The 13227-nt window shown below is 24.7% G+C and overlaps 2 protein-coding genes across 8 annotated transcripts in view; one reads left to right on the top strand and one right to left on the bottom strand.

Moving 5' to 3' along the window:
* The window catches only part of LOC100204675 (bromodomain and WD repeat-containing protein 3), a 53980-nt gene extending 43377 nt beyond the window's left edge, over positions 1-10603 (bottom strand). For 4 of the 6 annotated variants that reach the window (XM_065793760.1, XM_065793763.1, XM_065793761.1 and 1 more), the window contains exons 1-9: positions 10298-10603; positions 10151-10209; positions 9993-10022; positions 9762-9821; positions 9290-9443; positions 1457-1546; positions 1257-1345; positions 935-1009; positions 702-842 (exon numbers count right to left, since the gene is read on the bottom strand). In XM_065793760.1, the coding sequence (XP_065649832.1) occupies positions 702-842; positions 935-1009; positions 1257-1345; positions 1457-1546; positions 9290-9443; positions 9762-9821; positions 9993-10022; positions 10151-10209; positions 10298-10331 (732 nt within the window). In that variant the 5' untranslated portion in view covers positions 10332-10603. Of the gene's footprint in view, positions 1-701; positions 843-922; positions 1010-1256; positions 1346-1456; positions 1547-9289; positions 9444-9761; positions 9822-9992; positions 10023-10150; positions 10210-10297 lie in introns of all 6 variants that reach the window. The other 2 variants (XM_065793765.1, XM_065793764.1) reach the window with 2 other exon arrangements.
* LOC101238202 (dehydrodolichyl diphosphate synthase complex subunit DHDDS) overlaps positions 9871-13227 on the top strand; it is a 22884-nt gene continuing 19527 nt past the window's right edge. Inside the window, exon 1 of one of the 2 annotated variants that reach the window (XM_065793767.1) lies at positions 9871-10029. The gene's annotated coding sequence lies outside the window, so the exon portion shown is untranslated. The remainder of the gene's footprint in view (positions 10030-13227) is intronic. The other variant, XM_065793766.1, reaches the window with a different exon arrangement.

Raw genomic sequence — 13227 nt, 5'->3', positions numbered from 1 at the left:
TTTCTCATTTTTTTTTGTTTGCTTATAGCACTAAGACCTATTTCTTTTAATTCAATATGCCTATATTATTTATAAGTTATATTAAATTAAAATTAGATGAGATAAAAATTAATACAATAAACGAAAATTAAAATTATTTTAACATGAACTGAATAAAAACTAGAACTAATTTATTTACTGAAATGAATAAAAACTAGAACTAAAAATATTTGCCAAACGAATATAAACCAATACAAATATCACTGGAGCCTAGATAACTTCTTTTAATATATCTGAAAATTTTCCAATGTTATTTTGTTAATTGTTGATGGAACAAATGAACATCAAACTAAACCAAATTAAAAAATTGAGGTCATAAACTAAAATTTTGTGGGATTTAATAAAAAAAACAGTTTTATTCTCAAGATGATTTGTTTAACTCAGAGAATGTTTTAAGTTAAAGCATTCTCTGAGTTATACGTCAAGTAAAAAATAAAAAGTATTTAACATTATCATTATAATAAGTAAACAAAGAGAATATACTAAAATGAATGCAAAATACTTTAGGTTAAGTCGTATATTTTAAATGTTTTTTAAAACTAGTTATTTACTTTTAATATATTGGTAATTAAAAGGTTCCTGTTTCCAATATTTAATTTTTTGCCATTTTGCTTTTGGGTTTAAACATAGAAAAAACATGATTTATATCATTTAAGACATACTTTATCCAGACTTCCTGATGCAAGTAGCGTGTTTTCCATATTTATAGAAATATCAGTAATTTGTGCAGAATGACCTCTCAATGTTGCAATAAGATGACAATCACGTGTTGACCATAACTTTACAAGTGTGTCATCAGCGCCCTAAATCAAACATCAAATACAAAGTCTATATGGTGCTATTATAAATATAATTTAAAGTATATATTAAACTATGAATATGCCTTTTATGTTACCGTAACAATAATACTGCCAGTTCTATCAAACAAAACACAGTATACTGAAGCCAAATGTCCCAATACACGTTTGTGCTACAATAAGCAGAAAACTAAACAATTAATTTTTATTTAAATAATTTAATTTCTTTTTTTTTAATTAATCTATTTATTACATCTATTTATCTATTGTATTATTTACTGATGCTGAATTTTGATTGTATAAAATAAATACAAAATAACTATAATTCAAAACTAAGTTTTATTCAAACTATTGTCTTAATTTTGAAATTTTAAAATCACTTTAACTTTTAATAGAACTGATCTAAAAAAAAAACATTACTATTGACATCTTTAAAAAAAGTTCGCAATTCAATGTAAGATTTAGATTTCCTTTCCTCCCAGAAAACTCTCGTCCAGTTATTGTAGCAACTAAATAATAAAATGTGCGCCATTAAAATATAAGAGAATCCAAATAGAACATTGAAAAATTTTACTTTATATTAAAAAAATCAATGCACAAATATTGTAATCATTTCTAACCAAAAGATGTGCATTTTATGTTGGGAGGAAGAAGTTGAGGTGCGCAGTTTCGAGTGACTGAATGCCATGATGATTGTTTCAGTTCAGTTTCTAAACATAAAGTTTTATTTATATATATATATATATATATATATATATATATATATATATATATATATATATATATATATATATATATATATATATATATATATATATATATATATATATATATATATATATATATTAGGGTGTCCCAAAAAACAACATTTTTGAAAATAATCTGCTCTCATCCCCTAAATGTTTTCTATTTCATACAAAACACTAGGTTAAAAATTTTTTTGAGTAAAAGATATTTTAAGGGGTTCCTCAAGAGCCTCTTATATTTAATGGGTCCCTAACATTTTCATAAAAAAAGTTTTTCAAAAATATGTCAACCTGGTACTCAAATGAAGCGAAATTATATAAAAATTTCAAAAATAATATTCATTTTGAAAACTTTTAACTTTTTAAAAAATTTTAAACAAAATTATCATTAAAAATGCATTTTTTTCATTTTTTGTTAAAAAAAGTAATTTTTTAATGTAATAAAACCATAATTAACAATTTTTTTTGAAACTTTTATATAATTTCGCTTTATATGAGTACCAGGTTGACATATTTTTGAAAAACTTTTTTTTTGAAAATATTAGTGACCCATTAAATATTCGAGGGTCTTGAGGGACCCCTTAAAAATTTTTATATGCAAAAAAATTTTAAACCTAGAGTTTCTTTATTAGATAGAACACATTTAGGAGGTGAAAGCAGATTATTTTCAACAATGTTGTTTTTTGGGACACCCTAATATATATATACATACATATATATATATATATATATATATATATATATATATATATATATATATATATATATATATATATATATATATATATATATATATATATATATTATAATTTTATATATATATATTATACTTTTATATATATATATATTATAATAATAAACTAGTAAAAACACTTATGTGACTTTTTTCAAACTTCTACTGGCAGTTTCTTCATTTGTAAGATCATCGAAATGCTTTCCTGATGATCCTACAAAAAGAGAGGCTTTTATGGGACTTTTCTTATCAATTACCCTTTCTTTAAAAATCATATTTTCAAATTTCATTAAGAAAAAAAGTTGTTAAGATTAAAGATATTAGCCAAATTCATTAGACGCGATCCGCACACTTATGTTTACAATGTAGGGAAAAAAATAAAAATGGTAGCTTTTCAGTTTGATAAAGTATCAACTAGTGTTCCACATCTTAATATTTATACTTTTTCTGGCTAGATTTTTAAAACGCTTTAATTGTATCGTGCTTCTGCTTTATGATTTATAAAAAATTTAAATCAAAAGATTCGAATGGTCTGCTCAAATACTATCATTTACCAAGATCAGAAAGTGTACAAAAAGCCTATATGAAGTTGTTTAAAACAAGTTTATAAAAAGAGAGATTTAATACAAACAATTTGCCAGAAATACAAACAATTTGCCAGACATTATTATTTCAGTTAAATAATAAGAAAGAAGATGCAAAAAAACTGACTAGCTAAAATAAAACTTGAATCAATTATAAAAACAAAGTGATATGAAGAAACAAAAATAAAATTTAGCAAGAGAAAATTATAGTTATGAAAATTATAAAAGGAACCTTTTATATATACAAATTCAAAAATAAAATTTTCAAAATGTTAAAATTGATTTTAACATTTTGAAAATTTAAAACAAAAAAACTTTAAGTTTTTTATAAATTTTCTTAATGATTTTAACATAACAAAACCAGATTGTCAAATTTGACTTTTAACATAACAAAATTAGATTGCAAAACTTGATTTCAAGATAATTTCAGTTTTTCATTTTCTTTTAATCTTATATTGAATTTACTATTTCTTCAACAATTACTAATAAGGTATTAATTTGTTTAATTAAAAAATGTTTGATGTATTGCATCTGTGCACTCTATCTGTAGCTGGCATTGAACATAAAATTGAAGAAAATTTTCTACTTGTTGTTTATGGCCCAAACAACTAACACGATCTTGAGTTTTCTAGTCTAACAAACTTCTTGATAGGTCTAATTTATCAGGGCTACAACCATATTTATTGTTGATTAGGCTAATAAAGTATAGGTATTTTTCAACTTTTGCTTTAGAAAGAAGTTTTCAAATAATTTACCTTTTGAAATATTTTCTAAATGGCTTAGGCCTGGTGTAAAAAACATTCCAATATACCATAACTTTAAAAGTTTTCCAAAAAAACCAAGTAAATTAGATAGTCAAGCAGCTATAACTTTATGTTTTCTGTAATCATGCTACTTTTTTGTATTTTGTTCTATGCTTATGTAATAATAACATATCATTTTGGAGCCATGCGGATACTAAGGTCAATATTTACAATGTCAGTATTAAAAAGTTATCTATTAATGAGAAATATGCTATGCCTTTTAAAACATCATATGTTCTTTGTACATCAGTATTTTCAGTCTTATTTCGAATGATATTAGTGACAATTTTGGTATTATTTTTAAAAGTGTTAGAAGAAGTTTCTTCAAGTATTATTATAATTTGAATCTTCCGTGAGTTTATTAATATTGAAGTCAATATTTTCAATTTTAGTGTTATCTATGTGAAGTATAATTGGATCAAATAATGAGGTATTAAAACAAATATAATCTGATTAAAACAAAGGCAGTTCTTTGTGAGTATTTATAGCATAAATGTTGACAGGTAAATGATTCACAATCAAATTTCAAAACAGCCATTTCTTAAAAATGTTATTTCAATTTTTAAACAATGATACATCTGTTTAAAAATAGTTTAGTTCTGGATATGCTGATATAGCAATTGTCATCTTTTTTATTTAGGACTCAGTTGATTTTAAAAAATGATTACACTTTGTAACTGTTCTGTGCAAGAAAGAGCCTAAATCTTTTCTTTTATAGTTTTCATTGTATTTAGTATTTTATCATTATTGTGTTTTGAAAAACACAAAAGTGAAAGTAAGTAAACACCAAAGTGAAAGTAAACCCAGTACACAACCTACTAGAACTAACAGGACAACTTCAATGTTCTATTTTAGGAATAAATCAATCAAAAAGTAAAACAACTGATCTCAAATAGTCAATATATAATTTTATACTCACAGACTTAATGCATGTAACATTTAACCAGGTAACTATTTTATTTTGCAACTTTGTAGCATTTTTTATGTTTTTTCAGGAAGACGCAGTTCCCTTCCTTTTTATGGTCACAATATCTCTAAACGATATCTTCACTAATTTTCTTATCATAAAACATCTTGTTTGATGACCATTCAGCTGTAATTTTCGGTATTTTAAGAGATGCTTCATTAAAAATACATGTTTGCTATTTATAAACAATATTCAATAGCCTATAAGGCTTCCTTTTTTTCTTTTAGCTTTAAAAAACGTAAATACATTTGCATTTTCTTTCGCAATTCCTCGAAACTATCTTTTTAACCATTTAGGTTTTTAATTATGATGAATTAAGAACTAATAGTAGTAGCAGCGACAGTATTGTTTAGTTGATTTTTTTTAATAACAAAGTAACCATCTTTACTTTTTTCCTTACATCGAATTAATTTCGAGACCAGGCCTCTGAAATGAATTTGGCTAATTACATTGTGTTTTGACAATATAGGGATGTGAGAATATGTGTACTTCGCCATAAAAAAAGTGTTCTAAAAATTGATCCACATTTTTTTTGATTTGGCGATAAGTAGTATTAAGCCAAATAGGCTGCATTGCTATTTGTAAACCAAATAAAATGAAATTTTGTATTTATTTAGCAAAATAGTCAATGTATATTTTAATATATTTTATGTTTATTTTTATAAATAAAAAATAGTGTAATTTTACGTTGTAAATTCTTGATATTTTTCTAGGAACCACTGCTCCTTAAGTTGACATGGGTCCCTCATAAAAATAAAGAGTCTTTTATATTATTTATTAAACTACTCATACTGAAAAATTGGAGTAAATCTGAAGTGCGCATTCTGAATAAAGGTTGCATCAAGCGCACAAGGTATTGTCGTGAATATACAAATTTTTGAAGTGTTATTACCCTGAGTTCACATAGTAAAGTTTTGTGAAAGGTAGTTTTATTGAAATCTGATTGGTGCATAACACTTACTTTCTTATTTTGCTTAAAACTTTGTAACAGTTTAAAAAATTTACTTATTAAGCTAATTCGTTGACTCAAAACTAATTCGTTTGATTTGAATTTATTAAACTAATTTATTGTTGAACAACCTATAGATTTTGATTTCAGTTTATTGCTTTTTATATTTTTCATATAAACTTTTTTTATAAGTTGTTATAGAAAAAATATAGGTAAAATGTATCATTATTACTATTATTAATATCATTTTTTTTTTACATATAAAACTTTAACTCAATATTTAGTTTTACATTTATAACTCTATATTTCTTAAATAAATTCTTTGCTTACAAAAGCATGCTTGTAGAATAATATACAACAAAAAGAGGGGGGACCACACTAAACCTTTAATGATGGATATGAAAATGATGAACATATTTCAGATAAATATTTATCAACACCTAAACTTTATGTACAAATATACCAATAATCTAACTCCTGAAATCTTTATAAGTAAATTTTATAAAAATCTAAATGAGAAGTATTTCTTAAGAATAAATCAAAGTAACACATATAAATTACCTAAGGAAGTAAACAAATACACAGAATATAGTATAACTTAGAGAGGACCTAAGCCATGGAACTCTTTTCTGAAAGGCAATTTAAATACGGCAAAATCATTTAATTCATTTCAGTATCAAACAAAAAATTATGTTTTAAATCTTAATAAACAATTTTGATTTTTGTTTACAAAAAAACTTTTTTTAAGCATTACATCTTTAACATTATTTAACTGTTTGTATTTTTAAATATTATATGTAATCTTTTTGTATGTTGAATATGATATTATATATTTAAATTTGTATTTATATACCTTCTTTTATGACTTTTTGTGAATATTAGTATTTATCAATATTATAACTTCTTTTTATATATATATATCTGTGTGTATGTGTGTGTGCATATATATATATATATATATTTATATATGTATATATTTATACATATACATATTTATTTTTTTCCCCTTGCAAATTTGCATTTTTAATTATTTTCTTTTTTTGACTAATAGCGACTATTTATACTTTTTAATACTATATATTCTTTATTCACTATATGTATTTTTATATATTATATCTTCTTTTTTGCCTAACTGAGGGTATTTTTCTTTTTATATATATATTTTTTTTTTTTCTCCATTTTCATTTTAAATAATATATCTTCTTCAGGGTGGCCAGCCACTTTGTACAAATAAATTCCCTGACTTTTCCCTGACTTATTATATTTTCCCCTGACTCAACTATATTTTTAAGTGTGAATTTTTAATTTTTTAACTCTCACTTGTAAAACCTTTTCAGCTTAATTCCAAAGATATTATAAAGAAAAAATAATTTAAAAGTTATATATTATACTTTGCATATATATTTTTCATTTTTATTATTTTGTTGTATTATATAAGTTAAAAGATTGCAAATTTTATTTTTATAATAGATTTTACTCCCTCTAATACATCTTTTTTAATAAAGTTCTACATGAGAGATATCATTAACTTTTCAGGTTCCTAATATAAGAATGGTGCTGATGGAGAATCAGACTGAAAAAGTCTCAAGAACAGCTCTGCAATTAAGGCTAATTATTAAAGAAATAAAAGCGATTTTAGCAGGCATCAAAAGATCACTGATAGCATCAGTAACAGTAAAATAGTATATCATAATTACAGTATAATTATAAGATAGTTCAGACTGTGTGACATACAACTTTCCATTATTATAGATATATAAAGCTCATTGACGTACAGATACATTTTCAACCCATCTTGTTGAATAAAATTTCAGAGGAAACTTACCACTTCCACAAATTGTTTGAAAATCTACCCTACGAGCAGGACCATCATGAAAAAGTTTATCTTGTAGTCACATGGCTGCAAATAACATCCCAATATTGAATGCAAATATCCATTTGACCTTTTTGAACAACTTTGTTTAAAGACTCATCAAAATATACAACTATGTGTAGAGCTTAACACCACCTTTAAAACTAGATCATGGAAATGTGTGGCAAGAACATGTGCGATGTAATAAACTACTATAGTTTTCTCAATAGCCATTTTTTTGGCTATAAAACTGTCAGGAAACATAGACCGAAACTGTTGTTCCATTTTTTAAACATGATCTGTAAGAGAAATGCTGCTGTGCAACATATAGTGCCTAAAGTATTTTAGAACGTTACATCATTTTTAGCTATAAATAAAGAGAAAGAATTTGTTGAAACAATTGACATTTGGTGAGAAGATTTGGCTACACAGAAAGCTGATAGAAATGATTCAGAAGCTATTAAAGCTGATGCTGATGAAACAGTTGCTAGTGATACAGGATTTATTAGGTATATTAATAATCAAATACTGTTGATTGGCTTTGTAAAGTTATATTTTTTAAACGCTTTGCACTTTTTTCATGACTTTTTACTGTCATTATACCCATATTACTGAGGGAAAATGTCTTTCCACATACACTACACATACCCTTTGTTTTATCATCAGCTTTCTTAAGCCAACCCCATGATGGATGACATTTAAGATTGGTCCAATCATTATCAAAGTAAGTTAATTTGAAAAAAATTAATTTTGTTTGAACATAGTTAAACAAAATCATGTTTAAATAGATTTATATATTTCAAATAAACCTTTGGCTAATCATATTTTATTTCTCCATGCGATTTTATAAATGTTTTTTTTTTCATTTGATTAATGGGTGTGTAGGAGCTCGTAAAAAATATTTTTGAAAAAATTTAAAAATTTTGAAAAAGATTTTTTCCCCTGACTTTTGAAAAAAACAACTGAAAATCCCAGACTTTTCCCTGATTTCTCTGACCAGAAACAATTTCCCTGATTTCTAGTTGGCTGGCCACCCTGTTTTTTTTTAAATTTTAAAAATTCGATTTTTTCCTTAACACCCTGTTTTTTTTCTAAATTTCTAAAATTCTATTTTTTCCTAAATTTTCTACTTGATTAATTGACTGTATTTAATATTATTGTTATGATTTGTAGGGGCTCTATGAAAAGATTAGGTTGGTATTTTGCCTTCTTTGAACCCCTTCTGTTTTGCCTTCTTTGAACCCCTGTCTGTTTATTATTTATACATTTGTAATTATATTTTATTTTTTTGTGAAAGGGAATTTTAGTTTATATAAACAGCAAAATAAAATTAAATTAAAAAAAAAATTGTTCAATATACTCTAAGCTTTTTTGATATATAATTTGTTAAAAATATGAAAAAAATTTAGAGAGATAAACATTTTTTTGTGAAAAAAAAAAAAGAAAAATTTGGGTCCAACTTTTCATAGCGTTTTCATATATCAAAAATCACATCTTAAAAATTGCATAACTTTTTAAATACTTGACCTACAGAGATAATTTTTATATTTTTAGAAATTCAAGGCTAAAAGTTTACTTAAAAAAACATTGTTTTATTATGAAATTTCAAAATTTTCTCACATCCCCACATAATAGGAACTCTCTTGAATAGCACCGCGTTTGTATTTGTAAAGAGAAAAAAACGTGACCTTGTGACGATGGGGGGAAAAAACAATCTACAAAAAAAAAGATTTAATATCATTTTCTACCGTCCTTAGCAGTTTAAATCCGAATAAGAAATAAAGATAAAAATTAACAATACAAACATTTTTAGCTTTACCATTAACTCCAGTTCTTAATAAAGAAGCAGATCCTCGCCCTAATAAGGATTTTAGTGACTTTATACTGGAGGGAAAACATTGCTCAACTAACGGATTTAACCTCTCGATAAGTTGTACAAGATACTGAGGAGGTAAGTGCGCATTTTTCCGATCCTAAAAAAATATAACAAAAACAAAGTTACCATTTTGTTTAAAACGTTCGCTGAAAAAACGCATAATAATGACGTCACTGTCTCAAAACTGGTTTTTCATTGGTTTACTTTTTATTGCTACAACAATCGAAATTTATGCAAAATTTTAAATATAAATTTCTAGCTCTATATATTTTCAAAAATCGTCCAAATTTTTGTACCTCAACCAGACTTCAATAAAGAATATCGTAACAGACAGTGAACTAATACATTTTTTACATTTATAAATAAATAAATGAAATTATAAATTTTATTCCAATATTCCTATATTTTTACTTACAAATTCTTCATAATTTTGAACGTGGACGTTCCCCTTCCAATCTAATCGGGGGAAAATAAGCTGAAATCGAAAGTAAAATTAAAAATAAACTATATTTCTGTGATTTCGCATTCACTAAGAGTATATCCGCTTTCCCGCACGTTTTGCGAGACATTCTTGAAAAGAACATTACATAAAATAGCTTTTTTTAATCAACTTTTTAAATTTTATATCAAAAGTGGTGGTACAAACCTGATTTCTTTGCAACTCCTCACGAAGAATCTAAAAAGTAAGAACGACGTGTATATTTTTATAAGTTAAACATTTATATTTATGATTTAGACTTTAGATTTTTGAAGTCATTCATAAATGAACCAGAGGTAAAGCACAGAAACTATATAATATTTTACCATGCCTGCCTTCTTACAAGGACCATTTTCTAAATACTTGGCAATCACGTATAAAAGCTCTAAAATAACAAAGTTTTTTTCACATAAGCGAGTTTTAAAAAAAATGTAGTATTATTTACTCGACATTTTGAGACCATTTTTTTATACCTTTCTCGAGATTTTGACTTCTATTTTCATTCATCTTCTGATTTGCTTTTCGTTTTATTATTTTTTAAAGTTTAGTTTAATAACGACAAACAAAAAAGGATTTCCTTGTTATGGCTAAATTATCCGCTCTCATGTTTCTTTCATAAAAAGAACTATATGTTTTCATTACTAGTCGTTTAAATACACGTGATAAAAATATTACATTTTATAATCACGTGCTCAAATACCAAACTATTTAACTCGTAAAAAGCGAGTAAAGTTATGCGACTTTTTAATTTCAGTACGATACGGAAATATCCGAGAAAATGTAAAAATGATTGAAAATCGTTTTTTAAATGTATAAATGTAGTATTAGAAACAAAAATAAATATAAACATATTTTATTCTAAACTACAATTGTGAAAAAAATATCACCTAGCAATAAGATAAGTATTAAAACTCCCGGTAAATCTTAAGGTTTCTATGATATCTTTATTGAATAAACATTTAAGTGTCAAGTTTAATGCACAAATAAATTATACTTTTTTGTAAGTCAATGTTAAAGACGCCTAATAGTGATAATGAGAATATAAATAATTTCTATTTTGTTCATGAAAGTTACAGCATTTACAACAGCTCTGAGTGGTAATTCAACACTTTTTATTTTGTTCAAAATTAGAATTTTATTTGTTTGATCCGGATGTATTGAGTTCTCTTGTTTTTATTTTTTAATTCTTTCATTCTAATTTCTCGTCATTCTTTAAAGACTCACTCCCAATTTGTTACATCTCACTGCTCACTTTTGATAAAAGAACTAATATTAGTTAATAACATGTGTTGCCTTTTTTAAACTTGTGTGACCTTTCTTGCACATAATTATAAAAATTATTAGATCTGTGAGAAAGCTTCAGTATATACATTGAATAAGAAGTTGGACTTGGGTAGGTATTATCTAGGTGTACAAAATTTTTTTAGGGCAAATAAAAAACTTTATTTCTTTTATTCCTAATTTTTTTAATTCTTTTTTTAAAAACTGTATATTTAAGTTGGCATTTTTAAAACTTTAGGTTTGCAAGATATATTAGAAAAGTGCCAACCTAAATATGCTAGGATGAAGATATATTATAATAGGATGATATATTAACTAGGATGAAGATATATAGCAACAGCTGTATACTAATTAAATCATATATTTATATATATACATACATACATATATATATACATATATATATATATATATATATATATATATATATATATATATATATATATATATATATATACATATATATATATATATATATATATATATATATATATATACATATATATATATATACATATATATATATATGTATATATATATATATATATATATATATATATATATATATATATATATATATATATATATATATATATATATATAGGCCTCTGTGGGATTCCCGCTGATTATGATGCAATTATTTATCTATTTCGCGTTACAGTTACTGATTTTATTGTAGTGCTTGAGATTTCATTTTAACTATACAAATGGCTTACAACTTGTCAGTTAGTAGTATAAGTTAATTTATACTACAATAATTGCGTTTTTGCTAAAGCAGAATTTAGTATTATAAATATGAACAAAAATATTACATAATCATACTATAAAGTTGTAGTAGAATTATTAAAATAAAGAAACTTTCATTTTTTTTTCAAACACAGATATGCAGTGCAGAGAGGTTGTTTTTTTTTCTAAAATCTTTTGTGTGAGGTACTGTGTAATATAACAATAACATTAATGACAATATGGTCAAATATGTTTATAAAAGAAAAGCATTATCGTGAAAGATGAAAAAGTCATTTTAAAAATAAACTAATAATTGTGTAATAAACTGCAATGCTTTATTAAGGCACAGTTACAAAAAAAAAAATTAAAAAAGAGCGCCAATTGAAATGCAAATGATTTTAATTAGATTTGACTAACTGATTGGTTTCTTAAATAAAAATCTTTTAAAATATCCTATTATGAAAAATAAATTGTTGATATTCTTGTAACAAGTATAAAATTAAATTTTTGTATTTTGTAACCAATTTACTTAATGAATAAACAGATAGCTCGTGCAAAAACCGAAAGCTCTCTTTAAAAGCTGTTTAGAGGAGCTGCTTGTATGGCTCTCTATGTTTGTTTTAGGAGAGCTTTTCTCTGCTCTTGCTCTCATTTACTCATTGTGCGTGTGTGTATAAATATATTTGTATGTATAGTCAATATATATATATATATATATAGTACTATAGATTGTTGCATTTGGGAAGCACAGAAGGAAAAAAATGATTCTTACACCAACAAATACATCATTTTTAATTACTTTTGACTTTCGTCCAACATTTGTGTGTTGTCAGAAAGTAAAAACCATTAATTTAATTACAAATTAATCGTTTTTTTAAAAAAACGCAAATTTAATTGACTGTTTGTTTGATCTGAATGTCTTTAAAACATTCTGAATGTTTTAAACAATATAAACAATGTTTTTATTTTTATTTTTTTCAATAAAATGTTTTTATTTTTTTTAATTTTAAACAAATAGCCTGACTCGCAACGGAATGCTGCTACATTGACTATCTTTTAGCCTGACTTGCAAGGGAGTGCTGCTACATCGACTGAGGGTTTGGTTGGGGCAGGCAGTCTATCAATTATTATAAAAAGAAATTCCGGTCTTGCATTTTCATTTTTACTTTTTGTTAACAAAATATGGAAAAACTTTCTGACAACCAGTTAAGAGTTCTATATATATATATATATATATATATATATATATATATATATATATATATATATATATATATATATATATATATATATATATATATATATATATATACTCACAGAAAAACATTTAGTCTAAAAACCAAAAGTTTACAAAAAAACATAAAAATGGTAAAAACAATTTCTCAACCTCCATTAA

Source organism: Hydra vulgaris, chromosome 03 (assembly GCF_038396675.1).
Source record: "Hydra vulgaris chromosome 03, alternate assembly HydraT2T_AEP".
Taxonomy (NCBI): Eukaryota; Metazoa; Cnidaria; class Hydrozoa; order Anthoathecata; family Hydridae; genus Hydra; species Hydra vulgaris.
This window is presented reverse-complemented; position numbering and strand designations above follow the sequence as displayed.